Source organism: Ahaetulla prasina, chromosome 3 (assembly GCF_028640845.1).
Source record: "Ahaetulla prasina isolate Xishuangbanna chromosome 3, ASM2864084v1, whole genome shotgun sequence".
Taxonomy (NCBI): Eukaryota; Metazoa; Chordata; class Lepidosauria; order Squamata; family Colubridae; genus Ahaetulla; species Ahaetulla prasina.
The window spans coordinates 220,343,246-220,366,562 of NC_080541.1; the positions used below are offsets into that span (position 1 = coordinate 220,343,246).

Below are 23,317 nucleotides of genomic sequence, written 5' to 3' on the forward strand. Positions count from 1 at the left end.
GTTTGTTCCTGGTTGACTCATCAAGAGAGATAACAGAGACACTTGGCAGACGTTCGCTAGTTTGCTGCCAGAGCTAATAGTGCCGGCTAATTAAGTCGTCGCTCGGACTGAGGCAAAGGAGACAGAACAACGCCCACCCACCCAGGTATCATTACTTCCTGGTTTTAACCAGGAAGAAATGTGCTTTTTACTTTCTGCGCATGCGCAGAACTTTTGCACATGTGCAGAAGGTTTTGCGCATGTGCAGGTCTGCGCGTGCATGCAATGCACGTGTGCACTTCTGAGCTGGTAAGGAAGGTAAGTAGATTTCACCCCTGGTTTAGCCTTAGATCTCTTAGCATCTTTGTTGCTGTTCTTTGCACTTTGTCAACCCTGAAGTGAACCTGGCTGAAGATTTGCCACACAGCAGTGGGAGGGGAGAAATAGCTAGATGGGGTTTTGTAGCCAAAACAATAAAGCTTTCCTGTGGGAGCCAAGGACAGTCTCACAGATGGCTGGCCAGAGGAGGAGCCAGTAACCTAGCAACTGGCCAGCACCTGGATTGGACAGCATGATCAGTGACTTGGTGGGGAAGGGGAAAACTTTTACTTTTAATTACTGTATTTTTCGGACTACAAGACTCACCGGAGTATAAGATGCACCAAGATTTCGAAGAGGAAAACAAGAAAAAAAACCAGCGTTTGGCCTTCGTGCGTCCAGTTTTTGCCCTCCCCGGCCCCCAGGAGCACTCTGCAGGCCTCCCAAACCCTCTGTGCGTCCCATTTTTGTGAAAAACGGGCCCATTTTTGGCCTCCCAAACCCCTCACGCGTCACGTTTTTGCTTTTCCCCAGCCACCATGAGCACTGTGCAGGTCTCCCAAACCCTCTGCGCATCCCGTTTTTGCCAAAAATGGGCCTGTTTTTGGCAAAAATGGGGTGCGTGGGACAAGGTTTCGGGAGGCCAAAAATGGCTGTATGCGGTGTATAAGATGCACCAACATTTCTACTCTCTTTTGGGGTGGGGGGGAGAAAGTGCGTCTTATACCCACAAAAAGTACGGTAGGTGACAGCCGCAGGAAATCTCAGAGTTGGCTTTCACCAGTTTGTGTCAATAGGATGTATCCAATAAACCAGGGGTCACCAACCTTTCGGACCACAGGGACCACTAAATTGATAATTTTAAATCCCGCGGACCACTAATATGATTTTTTTAAAAAGATAAGTAGTATTTAGTGCAATATAAAAAATGCAAATAATTTTTCTGCGGACCACCAAAATTTTCTCAAGGACCACCAATGGTCCACGGACCACTGGTTGGTGATCACTGCAATAAACTATCCTTTGAGGCGGTCAAGTGCCTCGGAGTTTCTTTTCTATGGGTCCATCTCTTGAACCCTGACACACTCTTTTTTATAATAATAATAACAACAGAGTTGGAAGGGACCTTGGAGGCCTTCTAGTCCAACCCCCTGTCCAAGCAGGAAAACCCTACACCATCTCAGACAGATGGTTATCCAACATTTTCTTAAACATTTCCAGTGTTGGAGCATTCACAACTTCTGCAGGCAAGTTGTTCCACTTACTAATTGTTCTAACTGTCAGGAAATTTCTCCTTAGTTCTAAGTTGCTTCTTTCCTTGATCAGTTTCCACCCATTGCTTCTTGTTCTACTCTCAGATGCTTTGGAGAACAGCCCGACTCCCTCTTCTCTGTTTTAGAGTCTGAACACCTGTTTTTATATCAGGGTGACCAAAACTGGACACAGTATTCCAAGTGTGATCTTACGCCTTATGACCTGGTACTAATATTAATCGTGCTTGTCTATTTACCTGGTTTCAGGGCCTCAAAGGATCAAGAGGGAAGCTTGGGAAGAAAGGAGAAGCTGGTTTACCAGGCCTTCCTGGGGTAGATGTAAGTGTTCCAAGTTTTCGTGTGTTTATCGTCTCCTCTTCTCATCTGGCACAGGAGATTAAATTTCTTTCTCTACTGGGGTGTTTATTGTCTCCAGATCCAAAAGCGCCTTGGTACCTGATCAGTGCCAAACAAACGGTTTGCCAAGTTTTCAGTCTGACTTAGACCATTAAGAGTTTCTTGTTGGTCTTCCATCCAAGCATTAAAAAGTGGTCACACTTTGGTTTAAGGCAGGGGTCTGCCACCTTGACAACTTTAAAACTTGTGGACTTCAACTCCCAGAGTTCCTCAGCCAGCAAAGCTGGCTGAGGAATTCTGGGAGTTGAAGTCCACAAGTCTTAAAGTTGCCAAGGTTGGAGACCCCCTGGTTTAAGGAGAATGATTGTTCTTCTATTTCCAATTTTCTCCCGATTCCTATTCTCTCTAATACAGGGCCAGAGGTGGGTTTCAGCAGGTTCGGACCAGTTCTGGAGAACCGGTAGTGGAAATTTTGAGTAGTTTGGAGAACCGGTAGTAAAAATTCTAACTGGCCCCGTCCCTGTCTATTCTCTGCCTCCTGAATCCCAGCTGATTGGGGGAAATGGGGATTTTGTAGTATCCGTCCCCTGGAGTGGGGTGGGAATGGAGATTTTACAGTATCCTTCCGCTGGAGTGGGGAGGGAATGGAGATTTTACAATATCCTTCTCATGCCATGCCCACCAAGCCACGCCCACAGAACCGGTAATAAAAATTTTTGAAACTCACCACTGTACAAGGGTCTCCAACCTTGACAACTTTAAGACTTGTGGACTTCAACTCCCAGAGTTCCTCAGCCAGCTTTGCTGGTTGAAGAATTCTGGGAGTTGCAGTCCACGAATCTTAAAGTTGCCAAGGTTGGAGACCCCTGCTCTAATACATTCTAATATTCTTTCTAATATCTTCTTCTCATTCATTCTCAGGGTTTGACAGGTTTGGATGGCCCGCCTGGACCAATAGGATCCCCAGGAGACCGAGTAAGTAATCATTTCATTATTGTGCAATCTTCAACTAAGGATGAGTTATCCCAAGTTGTGTCAAGCATGGACTTTTTGAAACACATCATTGTTGTTATTATTAAGATCCGAAACAAGATTTTTCAAACTTGACATGCGTTGGACTTCAACTCCCAGCATTCCCTATGTCAGCATGCTGGCTAGGGAATTCTGGGAGTTGATGTTCACACAGGCTGGCTGGAGAATTCTGGGCATTGAAGTTCACCCATGCTGACTGGGGAATTCTGAGAATTGAAATTCACCCATGCTGGCTGGGGAATTCTGGGAGTTGAAGTTCACACATGCAGGCTAGGGAATTCTGGGAGTTGAAATACACACAGGCCGGCTGGGGAATTTTGGGAGTTGAAGTTCACACATGCTGACTGGACAATTCTGGGATAATTTGGGGAACTGAAGTGTACACATCTTAAAGATGCCAAGTTTAAAAAATACTTGTGTGAAGGAACTTGTTAAGTTTTGATTTAATTGACAGTTCCCCCAAGATCCCCTAATAGGATTTTCAGGGGGGAAGATTGAACATTAATTAAATTTCTGCAAATTAGGGGACTTAGCTCAGAAAGGGTTAGGACTGAGTAGATGACTTCTTATGAGAATTGACAGCCATGTTTAGCGACTTTCCAGTTAGAAAGTGAAATGTTTTCCTCCAGAAGCTATTACAAAGGAAAGCAACACAATTATTTTCTAACCAGCCAAGGTCATGGGGGAAATAGACTGGAAAAAGGATAAAGCAATTTTGGAAAAAAAAAATAACCTGGCATTTGTGAATGGATGTGAACTTTAAAAAAAATTGCACCCTGATTTTTGAAGTTAAGTGGGAGCTAATTACAGTTTTTTGCCTGCTGTACATGCACTTCTACATAAAAGGTCACCTTTAATAGACAATAAAAATTGCTAGTCTTGAGCACAATGCTAAATGAATGCCAAACTTTTGTTATCCAAATTGAATGGAACTGAATTAAACAACTGAACTGAATTGAATTGAATACTGCTGTTAATCTATCAACTATCTCCATTGTGTTGCTCTCTCATTGGAACCTCAAGCCAACTGGTAGAACCAGACCTTTAGGCCCTTATGAAAGGGTAGGAAGGTTGGGGCCAATCTCACATCAGGTGGAAAGACTGGGCAGGAGCAACAGTAGAGAAGGCTTCCTGGACCCTGTCAGCCGGAATATTTGGGTTGACGGGACCCACAGCATGCCTCCTCTGCCGGTACGAGTCGGATAGGCCAGTCCCAATTGGATGAGATGGTCCCTCATGTAAACTGGACCTCTACCATCAAGGGCTTTAAAGTCCCAAAGATGCTTTTTCGAGACTTCCTTGTTTTTCCTTTGAAGATGTTTCACTTCTCATCCAAGAAGCTTCTTCAGCTCTGACTGGATGGTGAGGAATGGGAGGATGAGCAGTGAAACGTCTTCAAAAAAAAAACAAAAAACAGAAAGTCCACTTGCCTCTTGGAAAAGCACCAGCCAGTCAGAGCTGAAGAAGCTTCTTGGATGAGAAGCGAAATGTGTTCAAAGAGAAGAACAAAGGAAGTCCAGTTAACTCTTGAAAAAGCACCTTTGAGACAACCATAACTTGGATGACTGAGAATCTCCATAGACAAGGACTTTAAAAGTGATTATCAGCACCTTGAATCGCACCCGGAAGCGAACCGGAAACCAGTGTAGCTCATGGAGCGCTGGTGTTACAGGGGCCATTCATGGGGCTCCCAAAATTGCCAACACCTGCTCTCTACACCTGGGGTCTCCAACCTTGACCACTTTAAGCCTGGCGGACTTCAACTCCCAGAATTCCCCAGCCAATAAAGCTGGCTGGGAAATCCTGGAAGTTGAAATCCCCCAGGCTTAAAGTTGCCAAGGTTGGAGACTCCTGCTCTACACCCAGTGGTGGGTTGCCCCTGGTTCGGACCGGTTCATAAGAACCGGTAGTAAAACTGGCAGGACACTCCACCTACCGACCCTGACATCATCAGGAAGCTTCTGTGCATGCGCAGAATCGCACGCACGTGAGCAAAGTGAGTGCGTGCATGCGGCCCCATTGTGAACCAGTAGTAAAAGTACAACCCACCCCTGTCTACACCATCTGTAGCTTTGTGCGCTAGGCCATAACTAGCGCACAATGTGAAAATGCACAATGGCTCCCCTAGCTGCCATTGTTAACTGCTCCTCAAGCGGGAGTCGTGAGTCCAGGAGAACCCCATGTTGCTGTCCTGATTTGTCTGGGTTAGTAAAACACCATACTTTTCCTAGTATAAATGTTTTTACGAGTGATTTTTCCAATTAAAATACGTTTCTGTAACTGAGGCTTTTTTTTTGTGTTTTAAATTTCTCTTAAGATAAGTATGTTTGCATCTGGTTTGGAGTTGTGATGCGGACACAGCATATATATTGATCTGATAAAGACACGTCATGTAGTTTGACAATAATGTTTACTGGCATAAATAAGATCTTCCATGTATCTCAACCATTTCTCTGTGTGTATTTTTTTTTCTTAATCTATCCTACTTTTCTTCTGAGAGCTGAAGGATTATTCTTCTATCAGCTGTTTTTTTAAGATGGAGAGTACTAATTTTTGTGGTTTGCCCTCCTAGGGAAGTATAGGAGCAGCGGGATCTGTTGGGCCAGCGGTAAGTGAAGTGATCCATGTCTATTTCTCCCATTAAGCAATCTAGTAAAAAAAAATTACATGGAAAAATCCCATTGTGGTGAAAATCCACTTAGAGTTAAGAACAGAACAGAACAGAACAGAATAGAGAGTTGGTCTTCTAGTCCAGGGGTCACCAACCTTTCGGACCTCAGGGACCACCAAATTCATAATTTTAAATCCCGCGGACCACTAATACGAATTTTTTAAAAAGATAAATAGTATTTAGTGCAATATAAAAAATGCAAATAATCTTTCTGTGGACCACCAAAATTTTCACGTGGACCACCAATTGGTGACCACTGTTCTAGTCCAACCCCCTGCCCAGGCAGGAAACCCTACACCATTTCAGACAAATGGTTGTCCAATCTCTTCTTAAAAATTTCCCGTGTTGGAACATTCACAACTTCTGGAGGCAAGTTGTTCCACTGGTTAATTGCTCTAACTGTCAGGAAATTTCTCCTTAGTTCTAAGTTGCTTCTCTCCTTGATTAGTTTCCATCTGTTGTTTCTTATAACCTAGAACTAAAAAGAAATTTCCTGACTGAATAATTAATCAGTGGAACAACTTGTCTCCAGAAGTTGTGAATGCTCCAACACCGGAAAATTTTAAGAAGATGTTGGATAACCATTGGTCTGAAATGGTATATAGGCTGAGGAGGGGGTTGGACTAGAAGTCTTCAAAGGTCCCTTCCAACTCTCTTATTCTATTCTACTAGCACTGGATATTGGCCTACACAAGCTTTGTTAAAGTTTTATCATGAATCTTTGGCTTTGGAGAGAAAGAAAGCTTAGTCCTCCACAAACAAATGTTTTGGCTCTATCAACAAATCCAATCTTTAAAACATAAAAACTGGATATAAATTTTAAAAAGAGGCAAGGATGATGAAAATGTAATGTTAAAAGTTAATTAAAAGGTGGGAGGGAGGGCTTTCAGGTCTCTAACTAGCCCCATAATCATCTCCGTTTTCTATGTAAGCATTTCTCTATCCCTTTGCCAAAAAGCCTCTATATTTATATTTTGGGAATATGGAATGTTTGCATCCAGTTGTCTATTTCAATATACAGCTACTCCTCGACTTATAACCACAACTGGGTCCAAAATTTCCATTGCCAAGCAAGTCGGTTGTTAAGTGATTTTGCCCCCATTTTAGGACCTTTCTTGCCACAGTTGTTAACTGAATCCGTGCAGTTATTATTATTATTATTATTATTATTATTATTATTATTATTATTATTATTATTATTATTATTATTATTATTATTATTATTATTATTATTTATTATATTTGTATACCGCCCTTCTCCCGAAGGACTCAGGGCGGTTCACAGCCAATAAAAACAACAAAAAACATATAATACATATAAAACAGCTAAAAACAGTATAAAAAACTTATTCAATTGATGGCCTAAAACTTTTAAATACAAATTTAAAACCCCGTTTAAAACCCCTAATTTAAAACCCCAATTTAAAACTTTGTTCACTCTAGTCCTGCTATTTATTAGTTATTACGTTTACGTCAAATACCTGACCTTCGGACATTCCGTTGCGAACTGAAGACACATCTCTTTATTCGCGCGGGGCTGGTTTAAATTAGATTTAATGTGAAATCTATCAATTTTTTAAACAGGGTTTTTAGTATGGAAATTCTTAATGTTAGGCTAATTTAATAAGTTTTTTAAACGGTATTTTAATCTGTATATTGTATTGTTTTTATCTTGCCTGTACACCGCCCTGAGTCCTTCGGGAGAAGGGCGGTATAAAAATCAAATAAATAAATAAATAATAAAATAAATTAAGGTAGTAACGTTGTTAAGTGAATTTGGCTTCCCCATTGAGTTTGATTGTCAGAAGGTCACAAAAAGGGATCACATGACCCCGGGACACTGCAACAAGTCATATATATGAGTCAGTTGCTAAGCATCTGAATTTAAATCATGTGGCCGTCAGGTTGCCGCAAAGCTCGTAAGTGTGAAAAATGGTCCTAAGTCACTTTTTCCAGTGCCTTTTTGTAACTTTGAACTAAGTGAATGGTTGTAAGTTAAGGACTACCTGTAAGGGAAGAAGAATGGGTGGGAGGAGCAGATTTCCAAAGGAACAGCTCTTTGAGAATTGTGCCAATTTAACTATGCGTTTTCCTTCTCGTTTTCAGGGCAAAGGACCGGCAGGGCCACCGGTAAATATGTTTTTTTTATTTTATTTTTTGAAAAAGAATAAAAGTGGATTGAATTAGGGTTCTTCAAAGCAGGAGTCTCCAACCTTGGTCCCTTTAAGACTTGTGGACTTAATAATAATAATAATAATAATAATAATAATAATAATAATAATAATAATAATAATAATAATAATAATAATAATAACAACAACAACAACAACAACAACAACAACAACAACAACAACAACAGAGTTGGAAGGGACCTTGAGGCCTTCTAGTCCAACCCCCTGCCCAGGCAGGAAACCCTACACCATCTCAGACAGGTGGTTAAGCAAAGCTGGCTAAGGAACTCTGGGAGTTGAAGTCCACAAGTCTTAAAGGGACCAAGGTTGGAGACCCCTGCTTCAAAGTGAGTCCATTCTCTGCTGTCCTTAAAGGGCTGGAGTGACCAAACAAAGAACTTGGGGCAGAGCAGGGAAATTTGCAGTTCTTGCCTCTCTTTTTTTTTTCAAAAAAAAAAAAGAAAAGAATAAACAATAACATTTATTTGTCTCCTCTCTTTTATCAGGGATCTCCAGGTACCAGTGGTTTTCCAGGAGGAAGGGGACAAAAAGGCTCACCGGTAAATTTCCTTTTTTTTTTTCTTGTTCTGATGTATCCAGGACAGAATTTCATAATGGGATAAACTCAGTGATGGGATTCAGCCGGTTCGCACCGGTTCAAGCGAACTGGTTGTTAAACTGCCAACCTCCAGCTATCCTGGGCGCGGCGCTGCACTTCAATGGAGAAAGGGGCCTCTGGTGGCTCAACAGACTAAGTCTGTCTGCTATTAACACAGCTGCTTGTAATTACTGCAAGTTCAAGTCCCACCAGGCCCAAGGTTGACTCAGCCTTCCATCCTTTATAAGGTAGGTAAAATGAGGACCCAGATTGTTGGGGGCAATAAAAATTGACTTTGTATATAATATACAAATGGATGAGACTATTGCCTTACACAATATAAGCCGCCCTGAGTCTTCGGAGAAGGGCGGGATATAAATTCAAATAAAAAAAAAAAACGGGCAACGGAGTAGCCGGCACGAGAGAAGGAAAAGGCCACTTTCCCTCTTTCTTCTCCCTGCTCCTTCTCCTTCCCTCATGCCGGCTGCTCCATTGCCCGTTTTTTCCCAGTTCCAAATAGGGTCATAAGTCAAGGACTACCTTACTACTAAGCCATATGGAAAGGGGTGAAAGCCAAATTTGCTCAGATATAATAAATAAAATAAACCGGTAAATAGACACAGCTCCCATTCTGCCGATCAGTAAACTAGCTAAAGATGCTTTCCATAAATTATTGAATATAATGTAAGGTGAAAATGTCTGCTTTGCAACTGATTTTATTTCTTCTTCTATTTAGGGACCTTCTGGACTTCCGGGGTTTCCTGGATCACCTGGAGCTCCAGGACCACCCGTAAGTTAAGATTTGTTTTAGAACAGAGTTCCCCAACCTTTCAGGATTTGCAGACCGAGAGGGTTGGGGGATAGAGGGGATGATTCACACGAGTGGCTGGCAAGCATGTGCGCACGCAGCTCCATATTCACGAGCAGTGGACATGCGTGCCCACCACTCCCACAAATGGTGCTTGAACACATGTGCTCACCCGCTGGTCGCACAAATGTGTCGTGTCCCCCTCCCCCTCCGACGACCGGGTCTAGGAAGTCCGTATCAAGTGTGGCCACGAAGCCTCTGCAGCTTTGCCAAATTCCTTTCAGATTTCTCAGGGCAGGCAGGAATCCAAGTTTTGACTTCAGCAAACTAGATGAGACTTTGCTTGACTCAAGGAATGCCAAAAGCAGGTCCTTTATATAAGCTGTGGGGTGTGGCTCCATGACTCAGCATTTATCCAGGCCTGCCCCTCCCTTCCTTCTGCTGACGTCGCTTCTCAGATCTCCGGAAGCGAGGATCCTCCCACTTTGAATTGTTTTCTGCTGTTTGAGAAAGGGAGGGGTCAGAAGGAGTAGGCCTGAGTAATTCCAATCCGTGGCTGACTTCCTCTGATGGCTGAGCCAAAGGAACACACGCCGTATGAGTGAGGTTTGTTTGTTCATTCCTGACATCCTGTCTGGGCATGGGGCCACGGCCGGGGGCTGGAGGCATGACAGGCCGTTCATCTTCATTATCAGACTCAAGAGTCTGATAGCAGACCCAGAACAAGACGGGAGGGGCCCGGCTGAGGAGAGGAGGAAGGACGAGGCACAACAAAGTGGGGATAGGCATACGTGCTTGCTGGTTGCTTCCATGGCCCGGTTCTGAATGGCTCACAGCCCGCAGATGGTGGTGGTGGTGAGGACTCCTATTTTAGATCGAGCATTGGTGAAAGGTGCTAGCACAGCTGTCCAGAACCCAAATCCATTTCCCTGTCCTTTTATAGGCCTCTTTCTTATGATATCATGTCTTAAACAAAAGAAGGTCTATAGAGATTCTCAGTCATCCAGGTCATGTTTGTCCCAAAGGTGATTTTTCAGGAGGCAACTGGACTTTCTTGTTTTTTTTCTGTGATGACATTTTGTGTGCTACAGGTGCTTTAACAACGCTGGGCGTCTGTAAGCTATATACTCCATATGTAACGTGCTGCATTTTCCTTGTTGCAGGGTCTCCCTGGAGCGTTTGACCATACTAGAGATCTTCAGGTGTGCATTTGTCCACTTTTCAGGTTTCTGTGTGGGATCTTATTTGGTTGGGGTATGCAAACATCAAGATCGTTTATTTAAAGCAGTGTTTCTCCACCTTGGCATCTTAAAGAGGCATGGACTTCAACTCCCAGAATTCCCAGCCAGCCATAGCTGACTAGGGACTTCTGGGAGTTGAAGTCCATGCGTCTTCATGTTGCCAAGGCTGAGGAACACTAATTTAGGCATTAGGCAAAGTCTCTTGAAATTAATCTCCTTCACAGTGGTGCAAAATTGTAACCTATCAATAGAACAGAATATTTGTAGCTCAGGGTGAACTATATAATCCTTGGTTCTCACCAGGAGACTGTGAGTTCTAGTCCTGCCTTAAGCATGATAGCTGCTGGGTGACTTCAGACTTCAGTAACAGAGTTGGAAGGGACCTTGGAGGTCATCTAGTCCAACACCCTTCTCATGGAGGAGACCTATACTACGGATTTGAACCTTTCTGATCAACAAGCTCAGCGTCTTTGCCACTGAGCCTGACTTGGGGCCAATCACCAGAAGACTCTGAGTTCTAATCCCGCCTCAGGCATGAAAGGCAATGGGGTGACTTTGGGCCAATCACCAGGAGGCTGTGAGTTCTAATCCCTCCTTAGACATGAAATCTGCTAGGTAACTTCGGACCAATCAACAGGAGACTGTGAATTCTAGTCCCGCCTCAGGTATGAGAAGCTGCTGGGTGATCTCGGGCCAGTCATTCTCACTCAGCCCAACCCACCTCACAGGGTTGTTTGCTGTGGGGAAAACAGGGGGAGGAAAGTTTTTTAAATATGTCCACTGCCTTGAGGTGTTTTTTTTTCCCCAGAGTAATAAAGGTGGGATATAAATAATCAAATAAATAGGTCTTCAGTTCTCTAGTCTAGAATGAGAGAATTGAAGAAATAACCCATCCAAATACTAATCAGGTCTGACCCTACTTAGCTTGGGATCCCACACAGGGTCAGCAGTGCATGGCCAGTTAACTGTGACATAAGGGGAAATCACAATGAACTGGCAACTCACAGGGTTTGTGGATGAAAGCTGATAATAAGTGCCCAAGATACTCAGAACTAAGTGAGCTGCTTTAAGAAGCTTGACTGAGTAGGAACACCAGCTGGAACATGAAAATCAATTACAATGAGATAGGTGGCAAATAAATTTAATCGTAATAATAATGTCAGAGAAAAGAGAACAGGTATTCTTGTTTAACAGGAGAAAGCTGCAATTCTTGTGAGTACCCAGCAGGACTGCTGTAAAATGGACAGCCTTATACAGGGGTCTCCAACCTTGGTCCCTTTAAGACTTGTGGACTTCAACTCCCAGAGTCCCTCAGCCAGCAAAGCTGGCTGAGGAACTCTGGGAGTTGAAGTCCACAAGTCTTAAAGGGACCAAGGGACCAAGGTTGGAGACCCCTGGCCTTATAAGTCTTTTTTAAAAAAATTCCATCAATAAGAATTACCGTACGCATCGTTTTAGTTTTAATGATGACCTTCTCGCCTTGAATGGTTGGTGGGTCATTTTTCACTACGAGGTTTTATGAAATTAATTTTGGCTAGCCGCAAGCTGCCCTTTGCAGCGTTTTGCAGCACCAGAAAACTAAGAAATATATGCTGAAATGATGGATCAATGTTTTCAAAAGGGATCCAGGATGTGAATTTTGAAGTAGTATAAACTTCCTTCCTTTTCTTCCTGTATCTCCTTCCTTCTTTCCTCTATCCCTTCCACCTTTTTTATGTCTTCCCTTCTCCTTCTCCTCCCCTCTCTCCATCCCACCTTTCCTTCCTTCCTTCTTCCTTTTCCCCTTCCTCTTTTCATTCCTTCCTTCCTCTCCCCCTCCCTTTTTGTCCTACTTCTGCTCCTTCCTTCCTTCCTTCCTTCCTTCCTTCCTTCCTTCCTTCCTTCCTTCCTTCCTTCCTTCCTCATAAAAATATTTCTTTCTTTCTTTTCTCACCCTCTTTTTCTCCTTTTTCTCTCTTTTCTCCCTTCCTTCCTTCCTTCCTTCCTTCCTTCCTTCCTTCCTTCCTTCCTCTCTCCCTCCCTCCCTCCCCCTTTCAAGTCCACCTTGGAAATAAAAAAGGTCAAATATGTTTTGCTATATTTTTCCCATGAGCGGTGAGATCTTTCCACGAGCAGAGGGCTGCTGTGCTTTATATTTTGAGGAAAAATGTTTTGATTCTTCGTGATAAAATAAACATGACACTAATGAGAGGGTAGCAAACAGCGTTCTAAGACTTCACATCTGTTGTTTTGACAAACTCTTCAGCTACCTAATTGCTACTCAATGAGAAGGTTAAAAATTTCTTTTTGTTGTCTTACTGAAAAAAAAATCTTACAGAATTTAAGCAGAAAACAGTAGTGATTCCCCTCTTTCCTCTTCTCTGCCTGAAATTAAAATATGGTATTATTTATTTATTTATTTATTATTTAAATTTTTTATACCGCCCTTCTCCCGAAGGACTCAGGGCGGTTCACAGCCAGATAAAAAATACACAGTAATACAATATAAATACGATTAAAATACAATTAAAAAACTTATTAAATTGGCCAAGATTAAAAATTTAGGATAAAAACCCATAAAAACCCATAAATTTAAAACTAACCCAGTCCAGCGCAGATGAATAAGTGAGTTTTAAGCTCGCGATGAAAGGTTCGGAGGTCCGGAAGTTGACGGAGTCCTGGGGGGAGTTGGTTCCAGAGGTCGGGAGCCCCCACAGAGAAGGCCCTTCCCCTGGGCGTCGCCAGACGACACTGTTGCGCCGACGGCACCCTGAGGAGTCCCTCTCTGTGAGAGCGCACGGGTCGGTGAGAGGTATTCGGTAGCAGCAGGCGGTCCCGTAAATAGCCCGGCCCTATGCCATGGAGCGCTTTAAAGACGTTCACCAACACCTTGAAGCGCACCCGGAAGGCCACAGGTAGCCAGTGCAGCCTGCGCAGGATAGGTGTCACGCGGGAGCCACGAGGGGCTCCCTCTATCACCCGCGCAGCTGCATTCTGGACTAACTGAAGCCTCCGGATGCCCCTCAAGGGGAGCCCCATGTAGAGAGCATTGCAGTAATCCAGACGAGACGTCACAAGGGCGTGAGTGACTGTGCACAAGGCATCCCGGTCTAGAAAGGGGCGCAACTGGCGCACCAGGCGAACCTGGTGGAAAGCTCTCCTGGAGACGGCCGTCAGGTGGTCTTCAAAAGACAGCCGTTCATCCAGGAGAACGCCCAAGTTGCGCACCCTCTCCATCGGGGCCAATGACTCGCTCCCAACAGTCAGCCGTGGACTCAGCTGACTGTACCGGGATGCCGGCATCCACAGCCACTCCGTCTTGGAGGGATTGAGCTACCTATTTATTAGTAGAAATACTATCAATTCTGGAAAGGAATATGACTGATGATGATGATGGTGATGATGATGATGATGATGATGATGATTGATAAAATCAGTAAGGAAATATAAATGCTTCTCATTTTAAAGCCCTGTAAGTTATAGATTCTACACTAGGGATGTGATGGCTCAGTGGCTAAGATGCTGAGCTTGTCAATCGAAAGGTTGGCAGCTCAGCAGTTCGAATCTCTAGTGCCGTGTAACAGGGTGAGCTCCCGTTACTTGTCCCAGCTTCTGCCAACCTAGCAGTTCGAAAGAACATAAAAAATGCAAGTAGAAAAATAGGGACCACCTTTGGTGGGAAGATAACAGCGTTGCGTGCGCCTTTGGTGTTGAGTCATGCCGGCCACATGACCACGGAGACGTCTTCGGACAGCGCTAGCTCTTTGGCTTTGAAACAGAGATGAGCACCGTCCTCTAGAATCAGGAATGACTATCACATATGTACAAGGGGAACCTTTACCTTTACCTAGGTTGTGGATTGGCTCTCTGAAAATCCTAAAACTCTTAATCCAGCATGAACAAAACTAAATGAAATCTACAGCAATCCAATTCTCTTGATTGCCTGGTGCCTGGTGAAGGGGTCCTCACTTACCGACTGTTCGTTCCGTGATTGTTTGAAATCACACGAACGCCGAAAAAAGAAGATTTGCAGCTGGTCCTCAAACTTGTAGCCATTGCAGCATCCCCTCAATCACGTGATCGCAATTTGGATGTTTAGCAAATGAGTCACCATCACAATGAATGCGGCATCGCAAAGTCTTGTGATCTGCCATTTGTGATCTTCACAACCGACTTCCCAACAAGCAAAATCATTGGGGAAGCCAGCAGGAAGTCTTGGTCACATGACATCACTCTTAATGAGCACAGGTGATTCACTTAATGGCCACAGCCAGAAATAAGTTGGCACTGTCACGTGATGTTTCACTTAACAACCGTGTTGTTAAGCAATGGAGCTGCCAGTCCCAATTGAGATCAGTAAGTGAGCACTATCTGCTGATGAAAGGTGACCATCTCGTGGATTATTTTATAACTCTGGTATTCATTTCTGGTTTCTTTGGAATATAGTGTCCATCGCTCTGTCCCCCGGGCCTTCCAGGACCACCGGGAATACCAGGATTCAAGGTACGGAATACTTTTTAATTAAACTGAGGACTCCCTGCGATATATTCTCTGCCTGGGAAATCTTTATCATTATGGGCTATTAGCAGCAGTCTGTGTGTCAGTCCTGCCTCAGCTTGAATCTTTAAGCAAGAGCGATCCTTAACTCCATTTGTTGAGAAAGGTATAGTTTACTGAACGTCAAGTGGAATACAATAAGGCAAAGCCAGAACTAAAGTTCGCGTGTCAAAGCTCTTGGTATAATTTCCTCCCCCCCACCCACCTTGGTCACATCTCATTGCTGGTCCCCACATCGTCCAATCAATTTCAAACAAAACATTTTTGAAATGGACACCCTGAGTGTAAATTGTCTTGAAGCTGCATTCTTCTCCCAGGGAAATGACCTTGAAGTGCCTTCTCTGAGAGGCATATTCATTTCCATTACTTTCACTTTCCCCAAGCATTCTCTCTCCCTTTCTCCCTCCCCCTAGGGTCCATGGCAGACTGGGGCCGAACTGATAGGAGAGCTCAGACATGAGGTGGCAGTTCTAACACTGTGATTTATTTCTTCCTGCCTGTTTGTGAACTTTCTGGAAGCATCTAAATGGCCTCTATCAGCAGCAAAATGCTGAGCTAGATAGATGAAACTCTGCCTTCTTGATGGAGAAGTAACAGAATGCTAGAGCTTACAAGTACAAATTGCTTAACAATTGCCTTGCTTAGCCACAGAAATTCTGGCCTCAATTGTGGTCATAAGTCGAGGCCTACCTTTAACGCTGATCTAAATAATTTACAAAGGCCACAAAGGCTGATGGCATTTTCCACCTTGTCAACTCCTCTAGTTCTCAATGTTCACATCGGCAATAGAAAGGAAATTTCTCCTTCGGTGATTCTGTAGACATAATAGCAGTGGTGGGATTCAAAAAATTTTGCTACCAGTTCTGTGGGCATAGCTTGTGGGTGTGCTGTGGCTTGGCGGGCATGACAGGAAAAGGATACTGCAAAATCTCCATTCCACACCACTCCAGGGGAAGGATACTGCAAAATCTCTATATCCACCTGTGACATACGCAGCCATGTCTCTGCCCGGCAACACAGAAGCGTTGCCTATTGGCTGCAATGCGACTGCTAAGCCAGCGGGACAAATGAGCTTGTTTCCTGTCACTGGAGAGCTCAGTGAAATCGTTGGCCTGGAGAAAACAGTCAAAACGTTCTACATATGCATCCCACGTCTCGGAGGCTGGTTCATACGGAGCGAAGGTTGCCTGGTTAGCCATTCTTAATGGGAATTCACAGCGGCATAGAGTGTAATAGACTCTGCTGCCGCGACCAGCACTCTATCGTCTCCTCAGGAATCCCATCCTCATCGCCAGTGCTTCATTTGGAGAATGAAAGGAGGAATGGAGGCTAGACGGTGTAAGCCACAAGTTCCTTTTTTGGCAACAGCTAATAGGCAACAAGATCAACAAACATCAAGCAAGGCAAAAAAAGAAGAACATAACTTTCTGTCACGGCTGCTATTTATATGGCAGCTGTCAAACTAGTGGCCAATGACAAGTGCTCATTTCTCCCGGCGGCTGAGCAGTTGCATCGCAGCCGATAGGCAATACTTCCGTGTTGCTGAGCAGAGGCATGGCTGTGTATGTCACACCACCCTACTCCAGGGGAAGGATACTATGAAATCTCCATTTCCACCCCACTTTAGGGGGAAGGATACTGTAAAATATCCATTTCCACCCCACTCGATTAACCTGCTTTCCAGTTCCATGTGCAGGGCAACAAAAGAAGACCCAGCTGATCAGCTGGGACTTGGAAGGCAGCAAATAGATGGGGGCGGGGCCAGTCAGAGGTGGTATTTGCCGGTTGTCTGAACTACTCAAAATTTCTGCTAACGGTTCTCCAGAACCGGTCAGCACCAGCTGAATACCACTTCTGCATAATAGTAACCTTTTTTTGAGGAGGGTGGGGTTTCTGAACAGTTTCAGAGCTTAAGAAATGGGATTCTGATTCCTCTCGCTTTTCTTTTTTAGGGGCACACCGGTGAGAAAGGAGAAGCAGGAGAAGTCGGCAAAGACGGGGAGAAGGTAAGGATCTTCGTTGCATTGTAGAGTTTGTTTCCAATGGAAAGGTCTGTGAACTGTCCTACCTACATCTGGCCTCGCCAAGAAATGAGGTGCCTGAGTGCAGGATAACTGCTTCTGTCCCTAAAAACAGTTCTTACAAAAAGTGAAGTGTTGGAAGGGACCTTGGAGATCATCTAGACCACCCCCCTGCTCAAGCAGGAAACACTAGACCTGTAATGATGAACCTATGGCATGCGTGCCACAGGTGGCATGTGGAGCCATATCTGTGGGCATGTGAACATTGCTGTAGCTCAGCTCCAGTGTGCATGCACGTGCTGGCCACCTAATATTCAGGCCTTCCAGGCCCACCAGAAGTTGGGACACGGGCTGTTTCTGGCCTCCGGAGGGCCTCTGGGGGGTGGGGAAAGCCGTTTTCACCCTTCCCAGGCTCCCCAGGAGTCTCTGGAGCCTGGGGAGGGCAAAAGATGGCCTACCAGGCCCACCATGCCATCACATGCCAAAAGCGTGGGAGTGTGTGGGGGTCACATGTGGGGGACAGGGCGCATTGAATTTTGGGTGTGGGCACTTATGCGCGCGACCTCCCGTGGCAAAAAGGTTAGCCATCACTGCCCTATACCATGTCATGCCTCTGTCGGAGTCTGAATCTGTGGCGGAAGATGAGCTGGAACAAGAACTGACAGCAAGTGAGTGGGCAGCTCCATTGGCCTTAGAGGAAACTGGGGAAGGGCAGAGTCAGTCCAGGCAAGGCTGTTTGGAATTAGTAAGGCCTGCAGGCAGGGAGGAGAAACAGAGCTCAGACGAGGAGCAAGAATACCCCCTCCTGATGCAAGGGCTCGAAGAGTACAGCGAAGGCGGGATCATTGCAGACAGAGCAGGCCATATGCAAGGAGAGTGCTCCACCCAGCTTCACCAAGCACACCTGGGGAATGAGATTTAAGGAGACGCCGTGGAGAGGGGCATTTGTCGGGAACAAACACTGAGTTCCTGAAGTGTTCTGTGTTGTGTGCTGACGTTTGAATTTGCCAAGAAGCCTTGCATTCCTTGTTGGCTTTCTGGACTAATTATCTGAATCTTTTGCTCCCTGAACTCCTTGCTTGACTCTTGTTTTGCCAAAGACATTTGGGATTTATTGCCATGTAGCCTTGGTGCAGACAGCACTGGGCTGGACTAATTGCAGCCAGAGGCTGCTTGAGCTTTGTGTGAGGGTTTGTTCTCACTCTGCTCTGGGACTTGTCAGAAACGTAGGAGCTTTTGGGAAGCTTTGTAGCAATAAAGGGGTGGTTTGAACTGCCAGCTGTTTCTGTTATTTCTGTGCCATGCCCTGGGTCATCACATACCATTTCTGACAAGGGGCTGTCTAGTATCTTCTAGAAAGCCTCCAGTAATGGGGCACCCACAACTTCTGAAGGCAGCTTCTTTTTGGAGGACTCTTGACCGACTCTCGTCTTAAACTCTTTTTATTATTATTATTTTCAGGGTTTGCGAGGGCCACCAGGCCCAGCAGGGCCTCCTGGTAACATTGGATTGCAGGTAGAACAAGCTAATTTTTAAAAAAATAAAAAATACGTATTATTTTTAAAGTAATAAAAGCAGGATCAAAATCTCACAAATTAATAAATCAGCCATGCTTTGCTTTGAATTGATCCTCATTTTCAGGGTCCCCGAGGATTAAGTGGAGAAGTTGGGCCAATCGGTCTTATTGGCGACAGGGTAAGTTGAACACCATCCTTAATCTCTTTGTGATTTTTTGACCAAACTTGCTTGCAAAAGATATTTGGCTACCAGGACAGAAGCAGGAAAGTTTTCAAGTTTGGAACTCAACTTGTGGCCAAATGGGACCCTGTCAGCAGAGGGAATAGAGTGATTTGGACGGTCGTGGATTTATTTTCCAAACAAGCCCACTTCACTGCCTGCAGCGGGTTACCTTCGGCCAAAAAGCTGGCAAAACTGTTCGTGAGGCATATTTACAGACTACATGGAGTTCTAAGGAGAATAATATCGGATCGGGGAGTCCAGTTTACTGCTAAGTTCTGGAAGGAGTTCCTGCGGTCCATTGGGTCATCCCAAGGACTTCGTTCCGCCTTCCATCCAGCCACTAACAGAGCCGCTGAAAAACTGAATGCGATGGTGGAGCAGTACAGAACTGCTAGCTAACCTATCTAAAGATCTGGGGCATCCCCGTGTCTAGTTGTTCTTCCATCAGCATTATGGGGATAGTAATAATTATAGTGTTGGCTTCTTATAATTTCAATTTCAATCTTCAATACAGTCACGGACCAGCATGTAAAGTTAAACATTAAAATAAAACAAAAAGGCATAGTAGTATATTACAATTGATGGCGAAATCAATGGGTGACCAAAGTCGGCCTAATTTTACAAACAGTGTAACAAAACCTAACGCTGGTGGCTCAGCAGACTAAGTCTGTCTGTTATTAACACAGCAGCTTGCAATTACTGCAAGTTCAAGTCCCACCAGGCCCAAGGTTGACTCAGCCTTCCATCCTTTATAAGGTAGGTAAAATGAGGATCCAGATTGTTGGGGGCAATAAAGTTGACTTTGTATATAATATACAAATGGATGAAGACTATTGCTTAACACAGTGTAAGCCGCCCTGAGTCTTTGGAGAAGGGCGGGATACAAATTCAAATAAAAAAAAAAAAAACCTCTGTTCAGAGAAATTGAATCACACTGATCCGACAGTAGTAGTTTTATATTAAAATGATCAGAGTTTCCAGGTAAGATTTAACCAGGTAAGGCGTTATGAGTCCCCAAAGATCAGGGGTGTCAAACTCAAGGCTGGGAGGCCGAATCTAGTCCGCAGGGTGTGCTTAGATCTGGACCGTGCGGCCGCTCTGGCAACAGTGAAGGATCGGCCCGCAGTGCCTCTGTTAGCGAAAATGGAGATGCATGTGGCCCTCCCGAGCTCCGTTTTCGCTGGCAGGAAGCCGTCACAGCTGGAAAGAGAGCTCGGGAGCCCGTTTTTGCTTGCAGAGTGCTCGGGTCACCACAGGCGCCCCTGACACGAGTGACGTCAAGCTGCCACCCCACCCACCCCCCGCCGCCGCCCATGCCCACCCTTCCCACGCCCCACACTCGAGGTCAAACATAACCCTGATAAGGCTCTCAATGAAATTGAGTTTGACAGACCCCTGCCATAGAGAGAGCAACACGACGACATATAAGCTATAGTTTCAATGGTCCCTTGTCCACAGGGTCACAATCCCGTCTCTTTCTTTATAACAAACCTCCAGAACTGTCGTGGGCAGAGTGTTACAACATGCTAAAAAGTTAATACCCTCAGAAATTTAGTTCTGTAACTATCTCGCTGGTTTGTGTGTGGGTGCCTCTTCGACAGGAATGACACACAGCATCTCTCCGAGTCCCTTTCTGTCTCTTGTTGATTTATTAAGGGGTTTTTTTCCCCTCTGTTGGGCAAAGATTATACTGTCCTGTTTTCTTGATTTCAGGGAGATGTTGGATTCAGAGGGCAGCCTGGAATGCCAGGGCCTCCAGGAAAAGCGGTAGGTTTTATATTGCATTTCCCCCCACCCCCCACACACACCCAAGAGCCCACATTACAGTAGTGGCCAAAATTGTGGAAACCTTTTGGGAAAAGTGTATTTCTGAGGTTTGATGGCTAATAACACCACTTTTCTTTTTTTGGAGTTTCAAGATAATTTGATATAACGAAAGGGAACAATAGGACAGGAACGGTAGGCACATTTGTGCTCTTATGCACGCCCCTTATTGTCCTCTAAGGAATGGGGTGAGGTCAATAGTGGACAGTTTTTGGTTGAAGATTTTGGGATTATGAGTAGAGACTATAGAGTCTGGTAATGAGTTCCAATCGTTAATGACTCTGTTACAGAAGTCATATTTTCTGCAATCAAGTTTGAAGCGGTTGACATTTAAGTTTGAATCTATTGTTTGCTCTTGTATTATTGCGATTGAAGCTGAAGTAGTCTTTTACAGGAAAGACATTGCAATAGATGATTCTGTGTGTTAAACACAGGTCATGTCGAAGTCGGCGGAGTTCTAAATTTTCTAATCCTATTAATAAATAATAATAAATAATAATAATAATAAATAATAATAATAAATAATAATAAATAATCCTATTCCACTGCTGGAATGGCCTGGGAATAGCCCAGACCTTAACCCGATTGAAAATCTATGGAGCCAACTAAAGAAACTTGTTAGTCAGAAACAACCCAGCAATAAAACCCAGTTAATAGAAGCAACCATTCAATCTTGGTTTCACATGATAATAGCTGCAGAAGTAAAAGACTTGGTTCCCTCCATGGGAAGACGTTGTAAGCAGGGGTGAAATGTAAAATTTGTTACTACCGGTTCTGTAGGCGTGGCTTGGTGGGCGGGTAATGTGACTGGGTGGGCGTGGCCAACTTTTTAAAAAATTATTTTTAAAAGCATTTTTTCTACAACCTCTTCAGCCGAAGAGGTTGTAAAAAAATGCTTTTAAAAGCCTCTGATGTCCCCAGCTTAGCCGTGCGATCATCAGAGGCTTTTTTTTTTTACTTTTAAAAGCATTTTTGTGTCCGAAGAAAAAATGCTTTTAAAAGTAAAAAAAAAACCTCTGATGATTGCGTGGCTGAGCTGGGCATAGCGGGGGCAGGGATTTTTGCTACCAGTTCCCCAAATCACCCGCTGCCATTGCTACTGGAACGGGCGATCCAGTCCAAAATGGGAGCATTTCACTTCTGGTTGTAAGGTTACATCATGCTAAAGGTTATCCAACTACGTATTAACTGACCTGGTGATAATTTTTTTATATCTTGTTTTTTCTATGTGTTTCACTTTTCTTCTTTAACTGCTGTTCTAATAGCAAATCCTTCATAAAAGTTACATTCTTGATTTATTTTATTTATTTATTTATAATTACATTTGTATACCGCCCTTCTCCCGAAGGACTCAGGGCGGTTCACAGCCAGTTAAAAAATACAATAAATACAAATTAAAAAACAGACTAAAATGTATATAAATAGTGGCCAAAATATTAAAAAACTAAACAATATAAAAACTAAAACCCCATTTAAAATTACTTATTCAGGCTAGCCCAGCTTGATGGAATAAAAGAGTCTTCAACTCACGGCGGAAGGTCTGAAGGTCGGGGAGTTGGCGGAGCCCCGGAGGCAGCTCATTCCAGAGGGCAGGAGCCCCCACAGAGAAGGCCCTGCCCCTGGGGGTCGCCAGTCGACATTGTTTCACCGACGGCAACCCAAGGAGGCCCTCCCTGTGGGAGCGCGCAGGTCGATGGGAGGCTGTTTGTGGCAGTAGGTGGTCCCGTAAATAGCCTGGTCCTAAGCCATGGAGCGCTTTAAAGGTGGTAACCAACACTTTGAATTGCACCCGAAAGACCACCGGAAGCCAGTGCAACCCGCGCAGGAGAGGTGTTATACGGGAGCCACGAGGTGCTCCCTCTATCACCCGCGCGACAACATTCTGGACCAGTTGGAGCTGATTAAATGATCTTTCCATTGATATATAATTTTATGATACTACTACTACAAAAAGGTGGTGCTATTAGTAAGTTTTAGGAAATACACTTTTCTCAAAAGGTTTCCACAATTTGGGCCACTACTGTGTATGCAAACATGACCTGATAGCTGTGTATCAATATTTGAGGGGCTTCCCCAAAGAAGAGAGGGTCAACCTATTTTCCAAAGCACATTTGGTTCTTGGATGAGAAATCTTCAAAGAAAACCCAGATAGTCCTGTTGCCATTTAAAAAGCACCTTACGGACAACTAGGACCTGAATGATTGAGAATCTCCTTAGAGATCCCCACCAACACTGACAGGTCAATCCAACATATATAAACAAGGAGCCAACCCAACACTCACCCTCACTGATGACGTTACCTAGTCTGGTAATGAAACATCTGCAAGAAAACTTAAAGCTCTGATTAGAACGCCGTGCTCTCAGAAGGACACATATTGTTTTACTTCGGGGTAAATCAAGAGATCGGCTGGTACTAGGGTGTTGTGACCCAAGTAGGCAGTAGGAAACTCAGTCAGTGTAAAAACAAACAAACTTTATTAGAACAGCTGAGAATTAACTCATTCTCAACATAGTTCAACTAAACTAAAGCAAATTCTTCCCAACACAAATTCCTCAGTCCTATCACCAACCTTGGTCCAGTTAGGCAAACTGCCAAAGGCCTTTCTTGGCAAAAGTTCAGAAGACCCATACAAAACAAATGCAACAAGACAAAGCTATCAATGTTGTTTTCCGGCAAAGAGTCCAAACGCCGTTGCTGGTCTTTTAAGCCTTATGGGAGGGGCCAATCATCTCTTGGCCCTACTGCCGAGTCATCCTCTTTGCGTGAG

General features: G+C 44.3%; 1 protein-coding gene across 1 annotated transcript in view; it reads left to right on the forward strand.

The window, feature by feature from the left end:
• Positions 1 to 23,317, forward strand: part of COL9A3 (collagen type IX alpha 3 chain) — a 73,536-nt gene that overhangs the window by 3,568 nt on the left and 46,651 nt on the right. The window contains exons 3-14 of the mRNA XM_058178009.1: positions 1,818 to 1,889; positions 2,829 to 2,882; positions 5,512 to 5,547; positions 7,717 to 7,740; positions 8,288 to 8,341; positions 9,116 to 9,169; positions 10,351 to 10,389; positions 14,854 to 14,910; positions 16,917 to 16,970; positions 18,447 to 18,500; positions 18,627 to 18,680; positions 20,439 to 20,492. Coding sequence (XP_058033992.1) covers positions 20,469 to 20,492 — 24 coding nt within the window. The 5' untranslated portion in view covers positions 1,818 to 1,889; positions 2,829 to 2,882; positions 5,512 to 5,547; ... (7 more) ...; positions 18,627 to 18,680; positions 20,439 to 20,468. The remainder of the gene's footprint in view (positions 1 to 1,817; positions 1,890 to 2,828; positions 2,883 to 5,511; positions 5,548 to 7,716; positions 7,741 to 8,287; positions 8,342 to 9,115; positions 9,170 to 10,350; positions 10,390 to 14,853; positions 14,911 to 16,916; positions 16,971 to 18,446; positions 18,501 to 18,626; positions 18,681 to 20,438; positions 20,493 to 23,317) is intronic.